Source organism: Trichinella spiralis, assembly GCF_000181795.1.
Source record: "Trichinella spiralis strain ISS 195 chromosome Unknown Scfld6, whole genome shotgun sequence".
Classification (NCBI taxonomy): Eukaryota; Metazoa; Nematoda; class Enoplea; order Trichinellida; family Trichinellidae; genus Trichinella; species Trichinella spiralis.
Window position 1 is genome coordinate 4102479 of NW_003526945.1, and position 27133 is coordinate 4129611.

General features: G+C 32.8%; 9 protein-coding genes across 9 annotated transcripts; 6 read left to right on the forward strand and 3 right to left on the reverse strand.

Annotated features, from left to right (window-relative positions):
* Positions 1–870: 870 nt before the first annotated feature.
* Positions 871–2808, reverse strand: Tsp_08710 (cell division protein kinase 3). Its single transcript, XM_003373935.1, has 7 exons — positions 2742–2808; positions 1919–2121; positions 1777–1854; positions 1607–1724; positions 1378–1548; positions 1189–1290; positions 871–1125 (listed from the first exon to the last, which is right to left on the reverse strand). The coding sequence occupies exons 2-7, from the start codon at positions 2086–2088 to the stop codon at positions 871–873; spliced, it is 894 nt and encodes a 297-aa protein (XP_003373983.1). The 5' UTR covers positions 2089–2121; positions 2742–2808.
* A 2559-nt stretch (positions 2809–5367) lies between these two features.
* Tsp_08711 (conserved hypothetical protein) lies at positions 5368–8048 on the reverse strand. Its single transcript, XM_003373936.1, has 4 exons — positions 7916–8048; positions 6561–6618; positions 6098–6408; positions 5368–5621 (listed from the first exon to the last, which is right to left on the reverse strand). Exons 1-4 carry the CDS (start codon positions 8046–8048, stop codon positions 5368–5370), a joined length of 756 nt encoding a protein of 251 aa, XP_003373984.1.
* A 2359-nt stretch (positions 8049–10407) lies between these two features.
* On the reverse strand, positions 10408–12308 carry Tsp_08712 (lethal(2)neighbour of tid protein). Its single transcript, XM_003373937.1, has 9 exons — positions 12122–12308; positions 11969–12068; positions 11760–11907; positions 11606–11697; positions 11366–11486; positions 10967–11086; positions 10603–10623; positions 10545–10574; positions 10408–10431 (listed from the first exon to the last, which is right to left on the reverse strand). Exons 1-9 carry the CDS (start codon positions 12306–12308, stop codon positions 10408–10410), a joined length of 843 nt encoding a protein of 280 aa, XP_003373985.1.
* Positions 12309–13791: 1483 nt separating this feature from the next.
* Positions 13792–14472, forward strand: Tsp_08713 (conserved hypothetical protein). The gene is made up of 2 exons (XM_003373938.1): positions 13792–13998; positions 14329–14472. Exons 1-2 carry the CDS (start codon positions 13792–13794, stop codon positions 14470–14472), a joined length of 351 nt encoding a protein of 116 aa, XP_003373986.1.
* An 87-nt stretch (positions 14473–14559) lies between these two features.
* On the forward strand, positions 14560–16917 carry Tsp_08714 (domain protein, SNF2 family). The gene is made up of 11 exons (XM_003373939.1): positions 14560–14700; positions 14754–14873; positions 14945–15045; positions 15176–15395; positions 15451–15624; positions 15685–15740; positions 15837–16074; positions 16140–16259; positions 16334–16447; positions 16519–16661; positions 16761–16917. Exons 1-11 carry the CDS (start codon positions 14560–14562, stop codon positions 16915–16917), a joined length of 1584 nt encoding a protein of 527 aa, XP_003373987.1.
* Positions 16918–17654: 737 nt separating this feature from the next.
* On the forward strand, positions 17655–18802 carry Tsp_08715 (putative YEATS domain-containing protein 4). The gene is made up of 4 exons (XM_003373940.1): positions 17655–17925; positions 17979–18073; positions 18132–18360; positions 18726–18802. Exons 1-4 carry the CDS (start codon positions 17655–17657, stop codon positions 18800–18802), a joined length of 672 nt encoding a protein of 223 aa, XP_003373988.1.
* A 539-nt stretch (positions 18803–19341) lies between these two features.
* On the forward strand, positions 19342–23450 carry Tsp_08716 (hypothetical protein). Its single transcript, XM_003373941.1, has 9 exons — positions 19342–19433; positions 20132–20196; positions 20313–20505; positions 21252–21400; positions 21656–21791; positions 21842–21977; positions 22358–22463; positions 22530–23009; positions 23059–23450. The coding sequence occupies exons 1-9, from the start codon at positions 19342–19344 to the stop codon at positions 23448–23450; spliced, it is 1749 nt and encodes a 582-aa protein (XP_003373989.1).
* A 1750-nt stretch (positions 23451–25200) lies between these two features.
* Tsp_08717 (hypothetical protein) lies at positions 25201–25970 on the forward strand. Its single transcript, XM_003373942.1, is given in 3 exon segments — positions 25201–25577; positions 25590–25740; positions 25875–25970. 3 exon segments carry the CDS (start codon positions 25201–25203, stop codon positions 25968–25970), a joined length of 624 nt encoding a protein of 207 aa, XP_003373990.1.
* A 413-nt stretch (positions 25971–26383) lies between these two features.
* Tsp_08718 (conserved hypothetical protein) lies at positions 26384–26868 on the forward strand. Its single transcript, XM_003373943.1, has 2 exons — positions 26384–26491; positions 26542–26868. Exons 1-2 carry the CDS (start codon positions 26384–26386, stop codon positions 26866–26868), a joined length of 435 nt encoding a protein of 144 aa, XP_003373991.1.
* The last annotated feature ends 265 nt before the right edge of the window (positions 26869–27133 follow it).

The window sequence follows — 27133 nt, forward strand, 5'->3', positions numbered from 1 at the left end:
GAACAACTGTTAAAGGATAGATTTGAATTTCACTTTTTTATTGGCAAATACAGAATTAATAAATGCAATTAATTTTTGAAAAATACTTTTATCTCTATAATATTCAATATATTCATGTATTAGAGTAAGAAACTTTTTACTTTCAGTTAATTCTTCAGAATACTGACGCCAAATAAAACAACACATATTATGCTTTCTTGGATTGTAGATCATGTTCACAAGAAATTACTATTCAATTCAGTTACTTTATTAATTACAATTCATATGCAAAATTAAATATTTCGAATGCTACCTGTTGTGTAACACTTTTCCATCTCCAGTGAAAACGTCTACCACTACCGCATTCTCTTGTTTCAGTTCAGCAAGCTTTCAGCTTCAATAACTCTGCATCAGTCTCAGTAAAATACTAATATGCAGCGATGACATTCACTAAAATCAACAATATTTTATATTCATAAATTTCCCTAATGTATAATTCGTAGCATTCAAACTGACTTCATAACTACGGTCCATAATATTTCAAAAATTCTTCATCCAACAGTATAGATTGTTGGGCATAATAAATTCAGTTTAATAACATAACGATTAACAAAAATTACATAAAAATAACGATAATACAAATTAGAAAAACTGAAAAAGGAACACAAAAAAATTCAAACTAATTGAAAAAAAAATAATTTCCTCGAACAATAATATAAGAATAATTTGATATTATATATATATAATATCAAATTACTTATTTATCAGTTCGTTTTAATTTCTCTAGATTTTCTATTGAAACATTCAAAAAATAACCGTGTTTCATCGCTGCGTTTGCCGAAATACGTTCATCTGGATTATAAATTAGCATTTTCTAAATGAAAGTATTTTTCAGTGATCAATGGAAAAATTACCTTTAGTTGTGATAATTTCTCTTACTTGAAGAAGCTCTTTTTCACTGTTCGAAATTCCACGCACAACCGATTTCAAATCCTTCACTGATGTCCAAAATGGAAACTCACTGCTTGAATCAGGCAGATTGGGAAATTCTGGCCAAACAACTGCATTTGGAGTACCCAAAATTTGAAATATTTTGAATAACTGACCAATTTCTGAATCTCCACAAAACAACGGTTCATTGCAAATCTAAAACAAATTCTTTTTCAATTCAATAAACAAAAATTGAATAAAATGAAATATCAGAAAGACCATTTCCGCAAAAATGCATCCCGCACTCCACAGATCAATTGACGCGCCGTAAAATTCACATCCCAACAAAAGTTCTGGGGGACGATACCATAAAGTTACAACCTGTAAATATTTAATGCAATAATTCAAATAATAATTGTTTCTTTGATGCAAATTATTCTTATGGCAAAGAAAATCAGATTATCATACATCATGACTGTATGTACGACATGGCAAAGAAAATGAACGCGCTAAACCGAAATCAGCCACTTTAAGTATTCCGAATTCGTTGACTAATAGATTCTGCGGTTTCAAATCTCTGTGCATGATTCTTTTCAAATGACAATACGACAACGCTTGTAGCAACTGCCACATGAGGCTCTAAAATTAAAATGTTCATTTCAATTCACAGAATTTGATAACATTTTCCAATTAATACTTTTGTAATTTTCGAAGGAAGACGTGGATAATAATCGTTCATAACTTGCTTTAAATCGCATTGCATATATTCCAAAATTAAATATATTCGATCTCTCTCTACGCACAGGTTTAACAATCTAAACACAATTATCAAAATGTATTATCTTTTATTGCATTTTTATAACTTACTTGATAATGTTTTTATGTTTCAGCATTTTTAAAATACTCATTTCACGTAAACAACTGGGTGGGATCCCTTCTGTTGTGCTGAACATTGATGAAAAAGAAAAAATTTGAAAATGCGTCATAAAAAATCAATAAAATGCCTTACTCCTCAAATTTAATCTTTTTCATAGCTACAACCCTTTTCGACTTTACGTTAATTCCTTTATAGACAACTCCGTACGTCCCTTCGCCTATGTGACATAAACGCTTGTAACAATCGGGCTGGTCGGCAAAGTCAGAATCAGAAGAATCATCATCAGACGAAGAATTCATCATCAGTCAACTGTACTGTAAAATACAGTACACTTCCTTAAACAGAGAGAAAACATTTTCAAAAACAAACCAGCAAACTAAACCTTTTCCAAACATTTTCTTAGTCTAATAATCAAGAATCAACTAAGCAACTTATGGAAACAACTGAAAAAATTATTCTTCTTCAACAGAGATAAAGTCGATTGGATAAATTTCACAAACATCTCGTTATTCTGCAAAGATTGTCTGTCTCACCTAGGCAGTTTTATTTCAAAACTTGTGATTTGTCAAAGCAATATCTATAGTCTAATTTGTCGGACATAATTCAGAAAAACAGAAAAATCATTTCATCATTCAACATCCATTATTATTATGATTATTTTATTTTTTATTTTAATTTGATGTAAAATTGTGTAAAACGGAAAATAAAAATTATGCGACATGTTATAATGGTTATCAATTACATGATAATTATGAGAATTACTATTCGAAAATTAGCAAATGGGAGCTGGTAAATAAGAGAAATGTTTTATGCTTAGTTGGAAAAGTGAGCCCAATTTTCATAAATTTGGAAAACAGGCGACAAAACCAGCTATACACTTACAGTAACCAATGATCAGTTTCCCACATTACAAAAGACCTTTAATCAATCAAAAGTGTATAACATTATTCATTACCCCTTCCACGAGATCACTTTCTGATAATCTGAATATGCTAATGAAATCTGAAAATAATACAATTAAAGAAATGAAAACATTTTTACCATATGCTTTTGTGATTTGCAAGGAACAATAGGGCAAACGTAAAGCGTCAGTGGAAAAGTTTCAAATTTCGAAGCTACTTTGATGTCGAACCAGACCTGAAAAACTTTAAAATATAGGAACGAAATATAAATTACTCTACAAAAGTATTTTTACCGAAACTTATAAAATTTCAAACAAAATTAATAATAAACAACTGCAATATGAATATTGCTATTTTGAATGCAACACATTTCATTTTGAAATAAAATATTGAAAAGTTAATCACTTAAATTAGTTAACATTACAAACAATTCTAAAAGATATACTACAATATACCAAAAACATTTCTGCACAATTTGACAACGATGAATTTCAAAAACAGTTTAATTCATTTTTTATCAGTTCGAATTACAATAATCTGAAAAAGTACATCAAAATTTGACGTACGAGATAAATCAGAAATACATTACAAAGTAGAAACAAATAGCGTTGTAATAACGCCAAATTTAAGAATTCATTTCGAAAATCTTCAAGTAATTTTGTCGCTTCTGCGATTGTAAGCATTGCATACGGGTGTAGACACTGAGCAATATAAGCACAAAAACCACTGAAATATAAATGTTTGAACAATCCCTTTACACAATTGCAATCCAAACACATTAACACAGTTCTTATAAATCGACCGTCCAAATAAACGCAATGTCAAGTAATGAACTAATGCTTAAAATTGAAATGAATTGTTTAAAATTAATTAACTAAAAAGTAATCTCATAATTACAAATTTTAAAAATTATAAATATTAGAAAGTAATTGTAGTGAGAACTCTCGAAGTTAAAAGCTTTATTCGACAGAACGCAGACAACATTTAGATATGATTATACAATAATATCGCCAGTACACAGAGGAAATCAGGTGTAAAATGCATATATGCTACAGCAACCAGCACATTTTCCATAAGTTTAGTATTAAACGTCATCTTGTAAGTATATTCGTATTCTGCGTATTTATTGCGGAATGTCGTGGAGAAGAATGCAGCGAATCAACATTTGGAAATGCTTCACAACGGTGTCTTTTCTTCGCCTCCACCTCTAGGACATAAGTGGGGTTTCAGGTATCACTGCAATCTGCTGTCGTACCAGTGAATTTATCACACTTTCATCCGTGTTCGCTACGACAAAACAAGCGCAAAGCATGCGGCGAAAGCCGGATTTGTTGAAGCAGTAAATCATTGTGTCGACTTGGTTGAATTCCAAGCAGGATTTAAGAAATTCATCGCATTCAGTACTGAAATTTTCTTTGGCGTTTCTAGTGAAGCTAACCTGTCATACACAACTCTTTTTCTATAACACTGCTTTACACATCGAATGATGCCTTGATCAAGCGGCTGAAGGTGACTCGTGAATTTTGTTAGAAAAAAGAGTATCTTCACACTCATTCAGATATGACGTATCAGAGAGATGAGCAGGGTACTGGTCCATGAAAAGCAAAATTTTTCTCTTCATCAACTCTTTCATTTTGGCATCCAACATTCGCAAAAAGTATCCAAAAATACCCATTGTCATTCATGACTTACAGTTTGCATGATATGCACACGGAGAGGTCCGGACATTTTTAAAGCACGCTAATTTTTTTACTCCGCCTATGTATAACCAGCGGCCTAGCATCTCCGGCCCAAATTCATTGCAGCACAGCAGGACAGTGAGTCTTTCTTTGTCTACTTTAACGCCACTGCAATTTTCACTTTTCAAAATGAGAGTTTTGTTCGGCAATATACAGTAAAATAGACCCATCTCGTCGGCATTAAAAACGTCATCAGGGCGGTAATCGTTAAGCAGAACTTTCAATCGGTCCTTCCATGCGTCAACCGCGTACATATTCACTTCACCACAAACACTGCGGTACACAAGATCATGTTTCTGTCTAAATCTGCTTGTTAACGACAAAACTCGATCGCCTGAGCGTTAGTGGAGTGTATTATTATTCACGCGAAAGGTCAACGTTATTTGACTGTCCAACCGCTGATTGTCCCCGTTCGTTCCGAACGTGACGAGAGAACAAAGCAGTAACGGGTATACATCATCGAAGATTCTACAACAAATAACAGTGTCAACAATACCAGAGAATTTTACGAAGGTCAGATTACCGAAATAACGCCAAAACCAAACTACCACGATTTCGAATAACAAGATGATACACAGACGCACGCAATACACGCTATATATATAATCATTACGTCATCTACCGTAGGCCACTACCGTAACAAGGAACGCAGGTACTGATTCGCAGGAGTCCGTAAGCGACCAAAGAATTTCCAACATTGCTAATCCATTTATTCGGCGCTCTCAATGGATTAGGTCATTAACGACATCGTTGGGTTTCCAGGACATTAGTCCCATTCAAGGTGCTATCAGTCAGAAGAGAAGGATTTACCTGTCGGCGTTCTTCCTTGATAGACAAAGAGGCACTCGTAGGGTGTAGTGTTGATTGCTGTCGCAGCAATAAACGTGCAATGCCGGTACAATCATTTCCTCCAGTAATTCAACACGTAATTGCTGAGACCTCAAACGCCATGGCAACTGCCTTCCATATGACACCGTTGTAGTTTTGTGTTCGACCATTTCCTCGCAAATTGTAAGCTGTCGTATGATTGGTAGCCATGCCGAGCGAGTGCAAATGTGTTTTCAATCATATGACATATATGTGGCACCACAATCCGTGCAAACATACGCTGCCATACCAAATAAGTAAAAATGTTGGGCCAGGCACATGATGACGGGTTTTCAGCTCTGTAGTCAGTGGACTGCTCACGGGAATCTGGAATATTCATCTTCAACTGCTAATATGAATAGATTACTTGACACGGATGGCAGTGGTCTTTGAAGTCGATGTTTACCCGTTCAAATGAGCGGAAGTAAAAATGCTGGGTCAGGCATTTCATGACAGTTTTGCACAAGTTCTGTTGTCATTGGCATATTCGCAGAAATCTGGAATATTCCTCTACAGCTGCTAATATGCATCGATTTCTTCATACGGATGGCAGTGGTCTTTGAAATCGATGCTTAATCGTTCAAATGGGGGCAGTTGCCTTGATCAAATTTCCGGAGTTGCTTTCATGTACGTACGTTTCGTACGAACAGAAATACGGATGTACTGATATACTTTCGAATTTCATCAGTTGTAAGCGGACAGGTTTTATTTCTTACATATTGAGTGAATCATACCAGTTACTCATTGAAAACACAGGATGTTATGAAGAATTTGCAATGCAACTTTGTCTTCTTGCAAGCTACCGCAGATTCCAAAGAGATCATCCGCCACTGTATTTAATTCGCTGGCACAGTATATGATGTTATAGCTGTGGAGTGATCGGCCTAAGATATCTTGACCGATGATAACTTCGGTGAACAAGTTCGACAGAACATGTAGTCTGGAGTTGGCATAGTGAAAACCACGCAATTCCATGCCATCCATTGCATAGCCTGTAAGCTTTGACCGAAAAGAAGTCATAAGTATCTTTCCACCAGTCGGTAATATTCTTAATTTCACAGTTTCGCATAATCGTTCGTCGACGAAACTTAGTAGCTGACAGTATCTATCAGAGCTGTGACATTTGCCCAGTTAATCTTAGCTTCTTCTATAGCTTTCTTCAATTCAGTAACTGCTGTCTGACAGAAAGAACAAATTAATGAGGTCTGTCGAAGCAGAAGCAGTTTTTCTACAAGCGCTTCTGTATACTTTCGCACAGTGGCTTACATTTCCACAGTTGTTACATGTAGCTCTTCTGGCCGCAGTACACAGAAGCCGCGGTCTTCTGCAAAAATAGCACTTTTGTTTAACTGTAGCAGACATAACAGTCCTTTCAGACGAAAGAGTTTCTCATGACTTGATTTTTCCGTGCCAAAGTTTCTACTGCTCACATAGTTAATCGGTTTGGACGTAGTGTAGGCTTTTGCATTTTCTTTGGCGGAATTTAGAGTCAATGCCTTATCTGTGGCCTCTTGCAAAGTTAGCCCACAGTGTTCCAGAAGTCAAGTGCAAATTTTACTGGATCTCATACTGTTCATAAAGCCGTTGCGGACCATTTCTTCTCGGTACTGTTCCGCAGAGACTCTTGAACTCGCACTTCTTATTCAGTCGATCGAGAGCATGCAGAACTCTTCAAGCAGTTCATTATTTCGGTGCTTCGTCGAGATGAATTCATACCTTGCGAAAATTACATTCTTCGGTTCAAGACAAACTTCGTTCACTTTCGATACTGCTTCGTCGTAACTTTTTCAGTCTAACACATATTCGAAAGTGGATGCGGTTAGATCGAAAATTGAGATCATCAACCTGTCCATCCCAGGATTAGCATTCAGTTGAACAAAATCTTTGAATTGCATCAGCCAGAATTTCCATTCTCGTTCATCATTCGGAGTTGTGGGATCGATAGCGAATTTGTTCGGAATAAACTACTTATTCATGATAGTCGAATATGTAATCAACTGTAATGAGAAATCAAACTTTAATAGACAAACACCCCAGAGTTAGATGTGATTACACAATAATTTCGACAGTATATAAAGGTAATCAGGTGCAAGATCTGTACGTTACAGTATCTAGTACAGTAATTTAGGAAGCTAATTTTTGCATAGAATAGAAAAAAATTGACAGCATATAATTGAATTGACAGCATAAAAAAATTGATAGAAAAAAATTATTTGAATAATTTTATTCATTATTTATTAATTCAAATTTTGTTTCAAACATCAAACATTTCAAAATTCAATGATCAATATAGTCATTCAAAGTAAACATCAACATTTCCGATAAAAGAATAATCGGAAGTACATGTTGTACAACATAAAAAATAAACAAATAACGTAATAATGTCAAGTTTCAGAATTCATTTCGAAAATTTTCAAGTAATTTTTTCGCTTCTGCAATAGTATGCATTGCGTATGGGTGTAGAGCTTGATCAATGTAAGCACGAAAAGTATTGAAGAATAAATCTGTTTGAGCAATCCCTTCAGACAATCTCAAGCCAAACATCTTAACATAGAAGGCAGCTTGTTTTACGGATGACTCCACTGGGTTCTTCAATTCAACATTTGAGCATCACTCATCACCATTGTACGTGGCATGAAATGCATCCAACTCTTGTTTCTTTTCTCGGTATTCATCCGCAAAACCTTTGAAATCAGTCATGAAGGTTTCCAATCTGTTCAGTGTTATTGTGCAGAAAGAAACGCACTCGTGCATACTGCTCAATTACCTCGCGACCAAAGAAAACTGAGAACGCAACTGAACAAACAGCAAAAGCAACAGCAATAATAACAGCGGTTGATGTGACGTACTTTCATTGTAATGCATTTTAAAGTTACGCATATTTTAAATTCATTTCTGTTAAAGTTTCAAGCAATGGCTTAAACTGCATTAAAAGCTGAAATATTTTATGTAATATACAGCAAAATTGCGTTATAATGAATACCGATATAACGAAATATTTGATACAACGAAAATTTTTGGATTCCCTAGCAATTTCTTAATAAATTGCACAGATTTAGAGTAAATCTCAATACAACCAAATATTCGTTACAACAAAAAAATCACGAATCCCCTCCGAGTTTGTAGAAACGGAATTTTACTGTATTTGAAATATAAACATTCCTAATTTAAAATATCTAGCAGCAAGAAATGCTTTTCATGGAAATCATGCAATTTAACACTGTTATTTACGAATTCTCCACTTTGCTGCTCGTCCATTAATGTTGATAAATTTTAATAATCTAAATCACAGTTTTCTTCGATTTGCATCACGTTCAAAGTGGAAAGTTTAAGCGCCTCTTTGAGTTGTCAGAGAAATTATCATGGCCCCAAGCAATAAACTTTTGTTCCATCAAAATTTTTCGCATTACAATTCGCCGACCAGATGGCTTACTTAAACGGCTTTCAATACCATGTTTGTTCAACACCGTCACAGTATTAAACTAAAATAAAGCAATTTTAATCAAAGTTAAGTAACAAAATAGTCAGAAATACTTTTCTATATTTTCTGTTCCATCGGATACATTGATAAAGCAAGCATCTGCAATTCTCAAGCAGCTGCATGCATTTACTGGATGCCATCATGTTTTCGGCTATTGGAAAGCTACATCAATGATGCCATTCAACTGCAAGAAAAGAATACTGAACAGTTGAAAACAGCAATAATGTTAAAAATCGTACCCCAACATAAAATAAAAAAGTTTATAATTTTCACATATAAAACAGAGAAAATTTCAAAAATATATAATAAATAAGCATACAACTTTCTCTGTTTATAACAATAAAGAAAACGATCTATCCATTTATTGAAATTCATTACAAAAAGCGTCATCCCCTCAAAATTTCATGTGATTGTGACATGGCAACAAACATAAAAATAAGACAAAAAATTTGTATTAACACCAGTACCAATGCGGATTCAGAACTGAAATACACATGAATGAAAATGTATGCATTTATAAAAGTGAAATATTTGCTTAACAGATGTAAGACAAATTCTTCTAACACACAGCAGTTTAAAAATTTAATCATAAAACAAATTTACCTGCGTGTATGAATGAAAATGTAAAAATTAACACTTAAATTCAGAAAAATTTTGACATTTCTTCCTGCGGACAATAACTACACTACTACAGTATAAATATTATCAAGATTTGTATAAATTAAATTGAATAAATGCATATCATTTTCCATAACAATATTTTTTAAATTAATTCTTATAAAGTTAAGGGATAATATTCAAAATAAATAGCTAAGCTTTTTATTTAACAATTTCTTAAAAATTTTTGTGTTATCTTAAATTTAGTGTAATTATGATTAGTAGATGCTTATTTATTAAGATGTAAAATTATTTTTGCGGAAAAAATATGATTAACAGTATTTTCATCACTACAGTTAATTGTTAATGATCATCCTTCAAGTACGTAAACAAAATATGACGTTTCTGAAAAGTGTACTTTTCGTGATATGCATGCTGCTTTACGCATATATCAATTATTGCTTTTTTGTCGAGACGAAATTCAGCTGGACTATTATTTGAATATTTAATAAAATTTTATAAGTAAACTTTTTAATTGAGAAACACACGGACAATTTTCTGAAAGTTTCAAATAAACAATACTTGTTTAATGTTCAGAAATTATTGCCTCATTGTTGCTCAAAATTCAAATATTTTGATAATTTGACAATGGAAATAATTTTAGAAAATAAGAAACGTTAAAACATAATTGCCCCAAAATGTAAAAAACCAATTGAATAAACGTCTTTTTAAAACGAACATTTTCATTATAAAACGATTACTTTTCAAATGAATTCCAATAATGAATAATTCTTTTTATTTACGCTATGTTACCCAATGCTAGACTATTCAGCTTGGACTGATTTTCCTTTTCAACAGTATTACAGCAGATTTTTAAAAAGTTGCAATAAAATTAATAACATGGTCAGATTTTAAGTGGATTTCTTTTTTGAATTCAAATCTGGCTGCAGAAACAGACCAACTAGAAGAATGGCGTGACAAAAGTGCAACAAAAGACTGCTCCACAAAGTCGACGGATAAACATTCCAGCACATTTCAATAATTCCAAGCAAAGTTAATCTGAAAATAAATTTTACTATTTTACATTTCAATGTAAAACAGAAAAAAATATTCACTTTGAAGTAGTTGAATAGGGAGTCTGCCAGGAAAGAAAAGGCAAAAGATGATAATACCATACGTAAAACTGATAATGCAACGATCGACTAAACGATATACCAATTAAATTAATACCAGCGAGAAGAAGTACAATTTCTAAAATGAAAAAAAGACCAGAATCAAACTTATTAATATATTTCAAAAATGTACGCTCCAGTCACCCTGATTTTTTAAATGCACTGTTCCATTGTCAACAGCTACCATCACTGCGTTCCGTATACTAGTAAATCGAGAACTAGAAAAAATTGTGAAAAATCAAACCTGTAGCAAATTTTCAAATAATACATTCTTAACAAACACATCTATGTACAAAAACACGTGAACTTTTTGTGCACACAATTGATAGGACGTACCGAAAAAATTTGATATAAAGAAAGTAAAATACTAATATGATGTGAAATAGCAGTAAAATGCAGTGAAAGCATTTGTGCGTGAAAACTTCTTCTGGAACAAAACGCCAATTCACGGTCCAACGATGATCAAATACCCGACCAAAGTTGAACGCACTTCGCAAATATCCCAGTGGATTTGTGTGCAAAAATGGAATGGCAAGCGTCACCTGAAACAAATTTCCAATAAATGAATAATAACATACCTTACTGTAAAAAGCTTACTTGAAAAAGGAAAGCAAAGCATTCCACTAGAATTAGAGAATCTTATATATACAATTAAAATGTTAAACTGAATTAATATAATTCAATGAACTCGAAAAAAATACCAGCTGATAAGTATTAATAATAATCCTCAAAATCCTTAATTACAATTAAAAAAAATTATTGCTAAATGCAAAAATTAAATAAAAAATCATGCAAGTATGCATAGTGCTTTTGGAAATTACCTGAATTAAAAATGCCAGTGCAAACAACCGACAACTGTCCTGAAGACCTCTTTTGTATAAACAAATTACTGCAACAGCAGGTGAAAATAATAAAATATTCATTTTCACAGATAAGGCCAAGCTAAAAATTTCATTTATTAATACAAATAAAATATTAAAAAGAAAACCAACCTATAGAGCACGATCCCTGCAGTCCATTGTCGATAAATCCAACATAACAGTGCAATGTAAAAAAGAAACATGGCGATTGGGTCATTAAAAAGTCGTAGCAAGAAGATGGAATGAATACGATAAGATGTACAACTCATAAATATAAGAAAAATTGAAGGAATCTGAAATAAAATTCTTTAAAATTTGCAATACACATGAATTGATAAGCTTCTTTCAAGTTTACCTGCCCACTTCGAATATTGATAAAGAATACAATAATCAAGTTGCATAAATAGAGAATGGTAAAGAATAACTGCGCAACAAAAATATTTCTGCCATGATTTGTCAAATAATACAGAATTGTGTAAATGTAAACGTGTCCAGCCGGATATCTAAATAAAAGCATACAGATGTGAGCACATAAATATGGGAGCAAATTTTGAAATGAACTACACTAAAGGACCAGTGTCGCCCTTTAAAAGAGTGTAATCAAAAGTTCCATTTATGAAGCCTTCCACTTGCTGCATGTATGCAAGCCAGTCTATTTCTGTATCTAAAATAGCGAAGATAAATTGCAATATGAACAACTTGTATACTAATTTTTACAAGGTACAGTTGTTACAATCCACAAGCATAGTACAAATTCAAACACAAACAATGCGACTGCTATTTTTGGTCGATATTTGGTGTCAAGCATAAAATTCTGAATCAATTCCACCGGACCACCACATGCCATATGTTTCGTGTTTGCTTTCGCGTTTCCGCGAAAGTTCTTCTTTACCTGACGAACCATCCTATGACTGTGATGTTAAAAATACACAGTGTAGTTTCTAAAATACTGTTTTTTTTAAATAGAAGCATCAAACAACATTAAAAACAAATTATAACAACAAAATATTGAATTTACAATTTGTTAACTCTAAATGAAAAACGTAAACATCAAGATAACAAATGAAAAGCAAGTTTAAAATACAGTGTTACCAAGAACATAGCAATAATGTGAATTATTAACTTAAAAATATGTGGCAGTAAAATTTTGTAAAAATATAATCATCCAAATGTTTTACTCAATGTAGCGTTCTTTTTTTCGATAACAAATGCTTTTTTCACAGTATAGTAATTATGAAAAATTAGGTCAACAAAATCTGATTTGATTAATCCAGAACACTGTATTAACATTTTCGCACTCAGATTCTGAGTTTTTTATTTTATGTTAAGTTATAAATTTTTCACATGAATTTCAATATTTTTTTACATTTTAACATTTTAAAATCTTACATCCAATCGCTGGACACCGTCAACGGCGGTGATTGCTGTATAGTCGGTATTCAACAACAAAATAAGGAAATCTTACTGAAAACGTTTAAGTTTATTCCAGATAAATGTCGAATTTTAACATCAGACCGTAAACGTTCGGCTTTGTCACTTTTTCAGAGCTATTCAAATAAAATCAGGAATGTTACAAATATACAGTCCATATTTATTAAAGTGATATACATGACTTCTGGGAAGTAAAAGTGGCGGAAATATAAATTATATGCTTTCAGCATATTGAAATATCACTTGACAGCACGAATTTTAAAACAAAATTAATTAATATAATATATAAATTTGGTTCTATAATAATTTACAATATATTTTAAATAAATTTATAATATTATATTTCATTTTTCTATTACATTAAAAGATCAAGTATCATATATATTTGAAAAAATTATGTCCGCTTCAATTCAGTAAATATTTTAAATATTGTAAATTTATAATACTTTAACTAATATGGCAATTAATAAATATTTTAAATTAATATATTCTGTCAATGTCTCTTCAAAACATTCATTTAAAGTCATAGTACAGTAATTAATGTTAAAGCTTGCTAATGGCTAAGGTGGAATTTTGTTAACTGCAAATTACTTTAGCTTTCAAACGTTGAAAATCTGTGTAGAAAAAAAAATTACATATTCTTAAAATATTTTTTAACAAAAACAATACGCATTATTAATAAAATTCTTTTCAATATCCAGCCTTTCTAATTATTTGCTTTTTTAGCACATATGCAATTAAAAAATAATTAGTTGATTCTTTATGACATTTTTATCATGATAAAATTCAAAATACGAATTATCTTAGGTGATCTTTTTGATGACTATTGTTTTTACAAATAGCTTATTGTTCTTGCGTATCATCAGTTACAGTGGTTTTCTTGTATTCTGGTTTCCGTCATTCAGAGTGTCCGTTTACGAGGAAAAATTTTTGCTTGGAACTATATTTAGAGAAAAATGGATGGAAATTTGATTTTGAACTCTAAAATTACTGAAGAAAACAAATCACCAGAGGAGAGTATGGATATTCAAGAAGCACCGTTCAGTCACACCTTTTTATTGGAAAATCAGAAAACTGCCATGGAGAAGCTGAGCGCTTTGATGACGAAAGTAGAGGTTTATAAGAATTTTATAGTTGAAAAGCAAAAGCACTGTTATAAGAGGGTAAGTGTGATTTTTGAGATAATGTAAGCGTACATTGCTCTGACTACTTTTGACATATAATCAGTATATGTAGTATTAGACATTTATTTAAAAAATTTTGAAAAGCTGTTTAAATTATTTTGTACTACATTCTTTTATACATGCATGTTTGAATCAATTAATAAATAATTTTACATACATTTTTACATTTGTATTTCATGCACCTTATTTTTTCACATCTTACTCCATTCGTAGGTTAGTGACGAAAGTGCTACCAAATGCCTTAAACCGAAAATGGTGAGATTAAGCATAAGTTGTATTTTTGTACCGATGATATTTGTAAATTTTTAGGCAAAGACAAGTACTACAGTTTTGACTGACAGAATCGCAGATATTGAAAATGCTTCCCCTGAAAATGCACTATTCAAAGGAACTTTGCATGGTTACCAAGAAGAAGGCGTGATGTGGTTAAAGGCAAAGCGCATTATTCAATAATTTCAAATAGTGATTTTATGACTCTAATTCTCGTTTCAAATTAAGATACAAGACTTAAATCAAGTGAATAGTATACTGGCTGACGAAATGGGGTTGGGAAAGACGGTGCAGTGTATTGCTTTTTTATGTCACATGATTTCAGTTGGTGTGAAGGGTCCTTTTTTGGTAATTGCTCCGTTGTCTACCATACGAAATTGGACGACTGAATTTAAGAAATTCGCTCCTGAGGTTTTTTGTAATAGGTGTTTTATTTTGCTATTAATATCGAAAGAATTTTACAGATTCCGGTTCTTCTCTATTATGGGAAAAGGTTTGAAAGGAAAAAGTTACAGGACAAATTTACCTCTGCATGCAGTGTTCGCAAGTTTACGGTTTCTCCGGTTGTACTGACAACATATGAGGTGAATAATTAGATCTATTTGAATAATTACACGATCGTTGCCTTTTATCAACGTCCATTTCTTTTTTTCAGATACTCATTCGTGATAAGAGGATTTTTATGAAAACCTTTTGGCGATATATGATTATTGACGAAGGTCATCGAATTAAAAACAGCAACAGCGCTTTAAGCTTGTAAGTTGAATTTTCAACTAAAAAAAGTGAAATATATTCTAAAGCATAATTGAATTAAATATAAGTTTTCATGTTCAAGTTTCGATGTTCATTTCGATTCATGATTGCAAATGAATTTCATATTTTATAGAATTCTACGTAAAATTTCAAGTGATGGTCGGTTGCTTTTATCTGGTACACCGTTGCAAAACAATGTGGCAGAATTGTGGTCCCTACTAAATTTTATCATGCCAGAATTATTTGGTGAATTAAGCTGGTTTGAAGAATATTTCAACTTTGAAGGGTTGACTTCAGCAAATGTCGACACAGTTGAAGCGAGCAAGAAGGAAATATTGGAAAAATTGCACAATGTATATTTTTCTATATTTTGTTTGTTCTGTATATTATTTTTATCAATTGTTACAGTTGTTGGCACCTTTTATTTTGAGAAGATTAAAAGCAGATGTCATAAGTAATTTACCAATGAAAAAAGAGCATACAGTTTTTGCCCCTTTGTGTGAAAGACAAGCTAAAATGTATCAGTTGGCATTGGATGTATTTGTTGACCGGGCTAATAAGGCTAATAAGAAGAAAAGTTTGGTAAATATTTATGATAGTTTGTTTTATCTTTTTAAATAAACATTGTTCTATTCTGTTTAGAATAAACCTGAGACCAGTGAAATTAGTAAAAAGCAGAGAAAAACGAGAAAGAGGATGTAAGAATGTGAAGTTCAAAGTGTTATATATATATATATAATATTTAAATATGAAAAGAAGAGTGAAATTATTTAAAACGTGTGGTTTTGTTTAAGGAAAATTGCTGATGATAATGATGAAATGGACAAACAGCTTTTGATGTCCTATATATCAAAAAAACAGCATGCAATGATGTGCTTACGTAAAGTGACAAATCACCCGTATTTGTTGAGTGATAAAGTCATTGATGATCAGATCAACGAAGCGAACAAGCAAGAAGTTATTTCTTCTTCAGGAAAAATGATTGTTCTTGATCGACTTTTAGAGGGTTTGTTCAAAGAAGGTGACCACAAAGTAAAACTGATATTTTTTATGTTTTTCTGTTTTTTTGCCTTTCTAAGTAAAGAAAACTATTTTAGGTTCTGATTTTTACGCAGTTTGTTGAGATGATTCACATATTAAGTTTTTATTGTGAGTACAGAAACTATAAATTCTGTTCACTTTATGGAAAAATGTCTTTCGGGGAACGCCAGGATGAGGTAGGTGCACAGTAAAATTTCTAAATTTTATTTCACTATTTTACTTCACTATGGTACATATTTTATTTTATTAGGTGGACCGATTCACGAAAGGTGAGGCGTCAGTATTTTTGATTAGCACTCGGGCAGGTAATCTTGGTCTGAATTTAATGGCAGCAGATACTGTTATTTTATTTGACAGCGATTGGGTAAGACAAAAATACAACGTGTAGACGTTTAAAAGAAATCATTTGTTTGTCTATTATACTTTTGAAAATAGAATCCGCAATGTGATTTGCAAGCCAGCGACCGTTGTCACAGAATCGGTCAAACTAAGCCTGTATTAATTTATCGTCTTGTGGCTAAGGGTACGATTGACGAAATAATGGTTGATAGGGCGCAAAGTAAGCGGAAGCTGGAAAAGTTAGTGATCGCCTCAGGTATTGTGCTGTAAATGTGACAATATACGTACGTTGTGAATTGATTTTATAATGTTTAAGGAAAGTTTAAATTTAATAAAAGTGCGTCCGAGAAGTTAACCGAAGCTGAACTGCTTGAAATTTTGTCTGACAATCAGCTTGGATCCGTTTGGTACAGCAAAGGGGCAGAAGTTCTTATTTCAGATGAAGACTTGAAGAATTTATTGGATCGTTCAGAATGTGCTGCGATACAGAAATAGATCGGAATCTGGAGCAATGAAAAGCGTTTTATACCACAATAGTTTTATATTTCTTTCATTTAAGATAGTCAGATTTTAGATAGATTGTTTTAGATTCTGTTTAAACGTTCTATAGAACGCATTTTTCTTTAGCCGTCACGTTATACATTGTATTTAAGTAAGCAAATAAGTTTACAAAAGTAAATAAATAAATATATCTTTCAGATGAAAAGTATTTTGCACATACATACACATGAAAAATTGTAGCCGATTGTTAATTATTCTTTAAGATTAAAAATAACTGCGAACCGACCTGCACGTTTTTTGTTATGGTACGATCTATGCAGTACATACGCCTAGCAAGAACTTCCCCATTCTTAGTTATTCGCTACAGTCGTTACATAATTTTTAAAATGCAATAAAATAAGAAATGTGGATTGTTAGTCCACTATAAACAATTTTACAGCAAAAACGAAACTGACAACAATGAATTTGAAAAGTTGTATTCAAACAATTTACAACAATAGCTAAACTTCATTTAAATGCTAATAATCATTAAAGGTAAAAATAACGAAAATATTTTTAAATTTTTTAAGCTGAAAACAATTTATTTAATAAATGTGCACAAAAAACTGTTTTTAAGCTGAATCACACTTATATTTAATGAATACCATAGTACGTGATTTTCAAGCTAATAATAAGGTACGGTAGTTTAAGGTATACGGTACTCTAATAATTTGCTTACAGAAGTTAATTTGATGTCGTCAGAAACAGTAGAACCGAAAGCGGACCCTGTTGCTGAAGTCGTGGAAGAAATAAAACATAATCCTTCAAGACCACGTAATAATTCGTTTGTCAAGGCAATTGTTTATGGTACAAAATCATGGACGTTGCCCAAGAAGTCGGCAGAAGACGATCAACTGTATTCGTGGATCCTTTATGTGAAGCCGTATTTTGAAGAAAATTTGGAAAACTACATTGATAAAGTAATTTTTACATTACACGAAAGTTACAATCAACCAGTAAGAGGTAAGAGAATGCATTAAACTGCTACTGCTTCCATCATCTATATCTTTTTTAAGTATGCAGACATCCGCCTTATTCTGTTTCGGAAGTTGGCTGGGGAGAATTCAAAGCAGTTATAACTTTCAAATTCAAGGGCGTTTCGAAACATATGGTTTGTGGACGCTTTTTTATCAAACTGACATACAGGAATTATTTTTGAATATATTTAGGTTCGAATATATAAGAAAATTACTTTGTTTGACCCGCATATTCCAGATTTTACAGAAACTGATCCTTTGGTAGACGAGCATTATGGTGAATTGCTTTTTGAGAATGCACCTTTGGTGTTGCAGAGACACCTCAGAATCGACGAGGGGAAAACGAAAGTTGTTGGAAATCATTCCAAAGATCATTCGGCGCGAAGAATGGAGATCCGTACACTTGTTAATGCTGCTCGGCGTTCATGAGAAGATAATGTTATTGAAGAAGCTCTCATAATTGTCCTCACTGTATATAAAATCTTTTATATATCTCAACTTGTTTATATGGATTAAATTTTAACGTAAAAAAGACAATAAAAGATTTGTTATTCAAATATAGAAAGTGTTTTTGTTATTTATTGTTGTGTAATTGATTTAAATTTCATTCTATTGCAAGAAGTAATATTCAGATGCGGACATTAAATTATGAATTCACGTGCTTGTGCACAATTTGAATTTAGCAACTTTTTTGATTTGAAACAATTTTAATAGTTAAATGTTTTGCACTGCTAATAATACAATTTTTCTGTTGTATTCCCTATCATTAGTTTTGTTTAATATTAGAATACTGTAGTGTTTTAGGTATGCAAGCTCAAGCCGAAAACTCTTCTCGTCAGAAAATATTTTTCACAGATTACTGAACTGTGTGTTGATATTTTTATTATATATAAATTAATACTTTTCTCACAAAGTTTTTGATTATAAACAACATTCTGAAAGAGCCCTGATCAAACAAAAGATTTGGTTGACATCTAAAGCTTCAGTTGTGACTGCAAGAGGCGACTCATTTTTTCCCTTAGTGAAATTCTTATTTTTCCTGTCGCAGTCTTTATTTAATACTGTGGTATGCAACCTTTCCATTCCAATTTTTAGTGACTAATGTTCATTGAATCTAACGTACACACTGTAAACGTTGCGCCCTAGGCTGACTGCATGACAACTTTAAAGCTGGAAATGTGCAAAATAGTTTATTTGATAACACACCTACATTCACTAATACGACAGCACCATTCTGGACAGTGCGCAACGCTGGCTTAACAAAATGCTCAACTTTGAACGAGTTGATCATTTTATATGCAATGCAGGTGAAATGACGCAGTTGTCATCACTATATGATCATTATCAAACTCATCACTCACTTAAAATGTGATTCAACTCTTGTAATCTCGTTTTTTACCGTATGCCTTGCAAAATATATTTGTTGGGAATAATCGGGTTGATGATTCTCAATCAATCAATCCAACTCTGCGCGAAACAATTGGGCATGACTAAGTGAGTCGCTGGGCCTTCTCAGGTTTAGAAGAGTTAGCTGTAATTCGAGAACAACAAAACACACGGAAACTGAGATTTATTCAGGGATGACCACTGCACAATGAAAAGCACAGACAGTCAGACACAATAGAACTCGAAACCGTCAAAGCAATCAATCAATCAATCACACGCCACCAAAACACACGACCCCATTGCTCACTCTCACTCGTGCGTAAAACGTGACTCTGACGTCACGACCAACTAACTTCGGATTATGGTAGCGGATTCAGATTATCAGGCTCGAACGAAAGTTGTTTTAACAATATTAATTTATCATTTGAGACAATTCTAATCTGTTTATAAGCTTTGATGTATTTTAAATGCAGTTATATCTCACATATTATATTTGTTTCTATTTTTACAATAAGCACAAACCTCTTGATGTTAAAAGCAACTTTTGTTCTTTCTGATCATTATATGATGATTAATGCTATGTGATATTTTATGCACGACCATCATTATTCACTGAAATTTGGGTTTGGTGATTTGCTTGCTTATTTCAGTATATTTTGGAAATCAGATGCCTTTGAATTTGGTAGACAGTACTTTAGTGTCTGTAGTAGAACGTAGAAGTGAAAATAAAAATGCAATAAATTCCGAATGGTAAGGAATTGAAACGTGCCATTTTAGTCAGAAGTAAAGCTGTACTTTAATTATAGCAATGACGAACTAGCATTACATGAATATCAGTTGTTCGATGTTGAGCAGAAGACTATGGCTCAAGGTATGTATAAAAAGCATTTTACTGAATCGCAACTTATATCTGATGATTACACAAAGTGAAACTGAAGGTGAATAATGCGGATGGTTCCTATTGCTTTAAAAATCATTTATTTTTAGATATCATTTTTCATTTTAACAGAAACGAGATTGATAAAGTGGTGATCGTAGTTAGAATGGCTATGAAATTTTTGAAAGAATGCGAAAACAAGAAGAAGACAGCTTTGGTATTAACTCACAGCAAATCTATGTTGGACCTCATTGTTAAACAGCGCAATTTTGTTGCTAATTCTTTGGGATATGATATGAAACAGTGCGTAAATTCCTGTAGTTCGTACTGTGATAAACTATGCATTTTACCATGTCGAATGTTGATCTGTTGCAATGGTAATATGTATTTTTTTATTTGACTTGAAAATTTAAAGTGTATTTATAATTCAACAACGAACGATTTCATAACTTACGGCTAGCTTTAGATATGTTAATGGAAATGCGCAGCAATGAAAACTTGATGAAATCCATTAGCCTCGTAGTTCTAGAATCATTCGATGTATTACCGGCATTGATAAATGCAGATGAAATGATGTAAGCAAAATTCGTTTACATGTAATTTGTTAGCCTTCCTAGGGTTCAATATTTTTTAGGAATTCGTATTTTAAATGCTGTGTACAGTTCGAATAATTTGAAATTTTTACATAATTTATGACCATAAACGTATTAATTTAACATTAGGTTGTATCAAACTTTTTTGTTAATAAATACGAACAGTCTCTTATAATTCTTAATAATGCATTATTGTTTACATATGGGAGTTGTTGAAGCATATTAAGTTATACTAATGACTTATATAATAATGGAGATGATAAATTACAAAAATATAATAGATATGAGCTTCAATTTTTGATTTTATGGAATAGTTGTTTTTTGGAAACAATACAGTAAATTGATGTGGAAGTACAATGTGATTATACGGTAAAATTATTGATATTTTTCATTTTGAATGAACACATTAGTAAAATTTTCATTTGCTCTCATTTACAAATATGTATTTTATTTTAGTTACAGTTTAGAAAACTTTTCAATGGAAACTCGTGTAGTCATATTTACGAAGTCTGAGGAAGAAGCTTCTGCGATCAAGGAAGTCGAACGTTTGAATAGTTCATTGGTTATAGAGATCGGAAAATGTTATAAATACTTGGAAAAAGACAGTAAATCATCGTTAGAATACATTGTTATGATATATTTATAGATTATTATATTATATTATATTATATTATAGTTAGGATGCAGTATTAGAATTTTGCTATTTTATTTAAAATATTATGGAATACTTTAGGAGATTGAATTCGATGAGGAGTTGAAGTAGTTTTAGCTAGTGAGATGCAGTTATTTTAACAAAGAATCATTCCTTTTATAGGCGAAGTTTGCACAATTTTAAAATTGAAATCATTTTCTAAATTTAGATTTGAAGATGTGCTTATTTCATCCAAAAGTGGAAAATGATAACGTTCTGAATTGCAAAATAGACGCAGTAAACTTCTTGTTGCATCGCATCATATTTACTCGGTGTTTGGTATTTGTTGACAAAGCGTGTCAAAAGTGAGGCCAAATTGCATTTGCTTTGAACGTTTTATGCTTTTTGTCTGTAGTGAAATAGATACTCTGGAAGCAAGATTAAAATGTTGGTATTGGTCAGCACAAAAAATTGGTGAGAAAGACGTCTGTAAAGGAACTGGACATAGTGTTATTAAAGATTCTTCGCGAGTTTTGATTATAACCGGTTTGGTATGATGTTTTACTATTTTAATACGTTAAAAAACTTTTTAAAAAAATAATGTAATGTTCAGAAAGAGTTGTTTTAGAATTTGTGTGTTTAATCATTGAATTGGGGTTGACATGTGAATAAGCTTTAATTTTTATCGACAAATTAAAATACATTATTTACTGGTTTTCAAGCTCCATCAGAAACGCAACATTATGGTTACGGAATCTTACTGCGGTATATCCGTACACTGCATGTTGTTCTTTCCTTATTTTAAATGATAAATTAATGCTCATTATTCTGAATGTTTCGCTCAAGACTGTTTTGTGTAGTATTTTATGTTTCTTTTTAAGTGTTCCGCATTATAGTATTCGAGGAATCTATTTAAATGGACTTCTTTTAGGCAGAGAATCAGTTAAGTGTTGGTTCGTTCAACCTGGTTATCTTATTTCACATTCCGAAAAAGTGCGCTGAATATCATAATCTGTTGCAAAATATAAGTAACCAATGTAAGGATGAAATTTTGTACTCTCATAAATGACCGAAACATTTTGAAAGCTGAAACTTATTTTTAGCTGAATACTGCGCAGTCATATTTTTGATAATGAATCACAGCGACAAGGAGCATGTAAAAACGTTAACCAGAAAAGATGGCGTGCATTTTACGTTGTTGAAAGGCAATTACTCAACTTTATTAATTAATAGAAGTGAAGACTCTAGAAAGACGCAGTCGACAGCTTCCAGTTACGAGAGTTCAGAGAAGAATTGGTCGACAGTGTTTGAAAATTCAGTTGAGGTGTCGGAGAAACGGATTTGCAAGAATGATTTAAGTCGGAAAAGTTATGAAGAAATTGTCGCGCCATATAATTTGAAGCCTCATAATATTGATGTGAATCGATTGTTTTATTTAAAAAAAAGCATAAAGCCTCGGAAGATTCCAACAGCCGGAAAGTCTATACAATACGACCGTTCAGCTATGCTGAACATTTTGCAAACGATGTTCCGCGGTGGGAAAAACCCATCTGGCAATATTCAAATCTCCAATAGCAACAACGGTACGATTTTTCAGAAATTATTTATTTGAATTTATTTTACTTGCTGTAGAAAAAGCGGAAAATGAATCGACTGTTCAGAAGAATGTTGAAAAAATTGAAATGAAGAAGAATAATTCATCAATTTCCAAACAGGACAAAAGTATGAAATTATTAATAGACAATAACTGCTTTGAAAATACAACTTTAGAAAAGAATAAGCCGAATGCGCGGGAAGAAGAGCAGAGGATTGTTGCAGATCCCTGTTTGGAAGATGCTGAAGCAGTTGGCGATGATGATGAAGGCGAACAATTTGAATTTGCAAACGATGGTCTCAGTTATGATAACCAAACCGAAGCTTTTCGTCAAGTGATGATCAATGTCAACAACTACGCAAACATGCTGGCACTGATGCAGAATTACATTGAAAGTATGGTTCGTCCGCGCGACACCGTAAAGGAATAAGAAAGAACTTATATTCCCTGACTGACAACAGTAAAGTTACAATTCGAGGGAATTTGGAAGAAAATTTCGGTTTTTGGAAAAGTTTTTGATATTTTTTGTATTTCATTTCAAAATTGGTTTATTAAATAAATAATTAATAAGTAACATTTCAATATTTGAACAGAAAAACAATATGTACTTATCGCCTTTGGCGCTTCGGGGCAAATTTGCCTTTGCTCAGAGAATTGAACTATGATCTAGAACGTATTTTCAAAAGCCTCAAATTTTATGACCGTAATCGATAAAATAAAATTTTCAAAATGCGAAATATGGCGGTGGAAATGAAATATGCTGATGGAAATTATGAAATTAACGATTCACATTTAATTAGTGCGCCCAAGTATCGGATTTATTCAAAATTTTGAAGATATCCACTTATAGGTACTGTACAATAAATGGACATGTACTTGAAAATTTTTAATGAACTATGGAAATGCTTTCCAAATAATTGTAAACAATATTGCGCAATATTTACGTACATAAATTTCTATTTATAAAAAGAAATTAAATTTTCAATAATATCCTAGCGGTTTTGTGGGAAATTTGTTAAAACCCAATTTCAGCAAATTCTAAAACGATGCTAGCTTATTTTAGATTTTTAATCTCATAATTTAAAATGAGGAATATTTATTGAAGCTTAGTATTGAACGAAAATGTCGAAATAAAAATTTTAAGTTGAAGCTTTCTGTATGCATAAAAAAATCAGGAACAGTTTTATTACAGTAGGCATAATTTTTCCAAAAAAAGCAAAAATTGAATATGAAAATTAACATTGATTGAAAATTTAAATTGAAAATTGAAAATTGAAAATTTGAATATTAACAAAATAATTTGATATGTATATTTCTCTAACCCTTTTTTAAATATTTCACTATCATCATACCAAATCATTTAACATTTCATTTAATGGCAACGTCTCATCAAATACCCTATTGAAAATAGTGCGCTGACTTCTGGACATCTTTTATATATAACTACGATTTAATAAAGTCATTTTCAGAAGAGATTATTTATATGTAATATTTAAACCTTATTGTCCTATTCATTACCGTAATGTACAGTATAGTAATGGCCAAATCACATATAAGTTTCTTATAGTGCAGACTTGAAGAATTAAAGAGTAAAGAATGTTGGCAGTTGCAGAATACATTGACCTTCAATGGTAACAATGGCGAATATTCTGAGAAAACATGATGGACAAAATTTTCCATAAAATCATCGATCTAGAGATGGAAAACGTAAGCTCATTGGAAATAAGCAAAGGATAGGAAGGCGAACGCGCAGTTCAGCATGACTCAGTTCTATCTCAACGCCCGAAAGAGGAACGCTCTATTGTTCCTTCACAAAATGATTTTTTGCATTATCCAGAAAGTGGACAACTATCCCTGATTTGTACGACGTACGCAGCAACTATGAATAGAACGGTTGGAACTTGGAAGCAGTAGCGCCTGAAAATTACGTTTATTGCTCTAATAGCAAAAACTGCACGTGGACGGCACGAATCTGGCTTTTCCTTCGAATCACTGGAACGTAGTGAAAAAGTTGTTTATAGAGAAGCGTAAGGCGAAGTGTTCATCGCAAACAAGGTGGTCGTGGTGCTAGATACTATAGTGGCGTATCAACACCCAGCGTGTGATGCATCTCAGAAGAGTAACATTATGACAGCTGGGTGACCAGTGATGAAACAGATAGGTAGAACACAGATGGTCAAATGCGAAGCGGGAACCGAACTTCCGTCTACACCAGACAGTTTGTTTCCGCATATATATGCTATGGCCACTTGAGCGACATTCCATGTTACCGTTGTTTAGGACGGAAGCAGTGGACTATCTATCTGTTTGTCACAACACCAAAGAAGAACAATGGTTGCTACACCGGGCAACGTTGGTTGTTGTTCGGTTTTTGTATTGCCAATGAAGTTTCCTGCAAACCAATACGTGCCATATTTGGAATGCCCATGTGCGTTGGACACCAAACTTTAACGGGATATAATTTCATCGTTCAGACATGGATGCCACAACATTACATGGCAATATTGGCATTGCAAGTATACTGCTGGATTATTGATGGGAAATCTTCGATAACCAAGTGGGTTTAAAGATCGCGTTGTGAATGCATACAAGCGGACTCGGCTGATATGACAACATACTGTAGAAAGAGTCCAGCAGCAGAAACAAAAGCTGGATTTGTCGACGCTCTGGTCAGGATTTTGATGCATTATGAAAAGGAAATCCTAGCATTCCGGCTACACGTATACTTGGTGACGTATCCAGTCATTGTTAATATATCATTTTCACGATCTACAGGATCGTATTGTTTTACTATTTCATTGGCCTTATAGCAATTAAAGAATATTTTTTTCTGCATTTTTTGAAAAATTTCGAGATTTCTTCGGTTATAGCCGTTGCTGTTTTTGTTTCGGTTTCCATTATTTTGATTGTAAATGATGAATACTATTTTATTTTGCACTGCAAACTTTGAATAAAAATTTCCTGGAACCTTTGGAATATATGCTCTCTGAATTTGGTACATTTCGTATCATATAATACATGCGGGCTGCCAGTTGGCACATTCTTGAATCTCCACCATCATAGCTACTCTCACATCAATGAAACATTTTTGGAATTTGAGTAAAGTATTTGTTCAGTATTTTCCGGTATGTGACAGTCTATTTTCTCCTTCACTTCAGAAACAGTTGCTGCAACATTGATTGAAATGCTAATAAAACGTAGACTGTGATAAGACTGACTTTCCACTTTTGTACACTCGTCAGCGAATATAATTTGCAAAGGAAACAAAATTGAAACAATAAAAATTAAAAAGTATTTGCAAAAGCAAATTAATCACACCTCATGATAACATGCTGCGCAAAGTAATCTCAGCATTACTGCATAATGCCTGCTACAATAACTGTTGCCATCTTTGCAAAAATAGATCAAGTTGATCAACAGCTCTTGGCATGGATGACAAATGAAACAGCACAGCTGCCTGGCAGTTGTGGCGTTTAGACGAACACTACCCCTCTGCATATGCGAAGCACGCGAAATAGCAGAGTCCCCACCCATCATCGCAGTGCAGAGACCATAGGATTTCCCTGATTTTGGCTGTAGAAGCATGCGCTCCGCCTGCTCAAAGAGCAAATGAAAAGCTCACACTCCCCAGAGTCTATGAGAAGGGAGCTTCACACTACTGGGTGCAGCCCTTTTTAGTCTCTCCATCCTCCACCTGCTTTAAATATTTCAGATGTTACACCAGGCTTGTTGCCATTTCGCAGAGCTCATTTACGCCAGATGAGGTGCCCATCGTTTGCCCGCTCGATTATGGTCTCCTTTTTTTGATTGGTTGTTCACTGATAGGCTATACGGAATTTGAACGCTAATTGGTGAATGATTTATGATATTTTATTAGTTACTCAACTTTCATCAATGATTGGATGATTGTTTTTTATCAAATGTTGTCCGAATATCAGTGTTAATTTTCCAAAATTTAACTTTTCAGTTTTGTTTCCCAACTAACCCTACATAGCCATCGAAATAAACAGATACGAAATTAATGCTTTTCTTATGTCTATTCGAATTGTAGCAGATTTCATTTGTTCCGCTTTTGTAATAAAGAACCTTGGAGCCAGTGACAAAAGTGAACAA

Bases quoted from the DNA above. Each gene is read 5' to 3' on its own strand.
- Tsp_08710 (XM_003373935.1), bottom strand. From the start codon at position 2,088: ATGATGAATTCTTCGTCTGATGATGATTCTTCTGATTCTGACTTTGCC. The intron at 1,549-1,606 runs GTATTAATTGGA...TTTTAATTTTAG, and splicing joins TTCCTTCGAAAATTACAAAA to AGCCTCATGTGGCAGTTGCT. The intron at 1,126-1,188 runs GTCTTTCTGATA...AATTTGTTTTAG, and splicing joins GATGCATTTTTGCGGAAATG to ATTTGCAATGAACCGTTGTT.
- Tsp_08711 (XM_003373936.1), bottom strand. From the start codon at position 8,048: ATGCACGAGTGCGTTTCTTTCTGCACAATAACACTGAACAGATTGGAA. The intron at 6,619-7,915 runs GTGATGAGTGAT...CTATTTTTGCAG, and splicing joins ATTTCATGCCACGTACAATG to AAGACCGCGGCTTCTGTGTA. The intron at 5,622-6,097 runs GTAGCTTGCAAG...TGAATATTCCAG, and splicing joins TGATCTCTTTGGAATCTGCG to ATTCCCGTGAGCAGTCCACT.
- Tsp_08712 (XM_003373937.1), bottom strand. From the start codon at position 12,308: ATGGTTCGTCAGGTAAAGAAGAACTTTCGCGGAAACGCGAAAGCAAAC. The intron at 12,069-12,121 runs GTAAAAATTAGT...TCGCTATTTTAG, and splicing joins GATTGTAACAACTGTACCTT to ATACAGAAATAGACTGGCTT. The intron at 10,575-10,602 runs GTATTAATTTAA...TATATCGTTTAG, and splicing joins AATTGTACTTCTTCTCGCTG to TCGATCGTTGCATTATCAGT.
- Tsp_08713 (XM_003373938.1), top strand. From the start codon at position 13,792: ATGGATGGAAATTTGATTTTGAACTCTAAAATTACTGAAGAAAACAAA. The intron at 13,999-14,328 runs GTAAGTGTGATT...GTAAATTTTTAG, and splicing joins AAAAGCACTGTTATAAGAGG to GCAAAGACAAGTACTACAGT.
- Tsp_08714 (XM_003373939.1), top strand. From the start codon at position 14,560: ATGGGGTTGGGAAAGACGGTGCAGTGTATTGCTTTTTTATGTCACATG. The intron at 15,625-15,684 runs GTAAATATTTAT...TATTCTGTTTAG, and splicing joins CTAATAAGAAGAAAAGTTTG to AATAAACCTGAGACCAGTGA. The intron at 16,075-16,139 runs GTAAAACTGATA...AAACTATTTTAG, and splicing joins TCAAAGAAGGTGACCACAAA to GTTCTGATTTTTACGCAGTT.
- Tsp_08715 (XM_003373940.1), top strand. From the start codon at position 17,655: ATGTCGTCAGAAACAGTAGAACCGAAAGCGGACCCTGTTGCTGAAGTC. The intron at 17,926-17,978 runs GTAAGAGAATGC...ATCTTTTTTAAG, and splicing joins TTACAATCAACCAGTAAGAG to TATGCAGACATCCGCCTTAT. The intron at 18,361-18,725 runs GTTCATGAGAAG...GTTTAATATTAG, and splicing joins ACTTGTTAATGCTGCTCGGC to AATACTGTAGTGTTTTAGGT.
- Tsp_08716 (XM_003373941.1), top strand. From the start codon at position 19,342: ATGCCTTGCAAAATATATTTGTTGGGAATAATCGGGTTGATGATTCTC. The intron at 20,197-20,312 runs GTATGTATAAAA...ATTTATTTTTAG, and splicing joins GCAGAAGACTATGGCTCAAG to ATATCATTTTTCATTTTAAC. The intron at 22,464-22,529 runs GTAAGGATGAAA...ACTTATTTTTAG, and splicing joins GCAAAATATAAGTAACCAAT to CTGAATACTGCGCAGTCATA.
- Tsp_08717 (XM_003373942.1), top strand. From the start codon at position 25,201: ATGCGAAGCGGGAACCGAACTTCCGTCTACACCAGACAGTTTGTTTCC. The intron at 25,741-25,874 runs GTATACTTGGTG...AAAAATTTCGAG, and splicing joins TCCTAGCATTCCGGCTACAC to ATTTCTTCGGTTATAGCCGT.
- Tsp_08718 (XM_003373943.1), top strand. From the start codon at position 26,384: ATGCCTGCTACAATAACTGTTGCCATCTTTGCAAAAATAGATCAAGTT. The intron at 26,492-26,541 runs GTTTAGACGAAC...GCGAAATAGCAG, and splicing joins AGCTGCCTGGCAGTTGTGGC to AGTCCCCACCCATCATCGCA.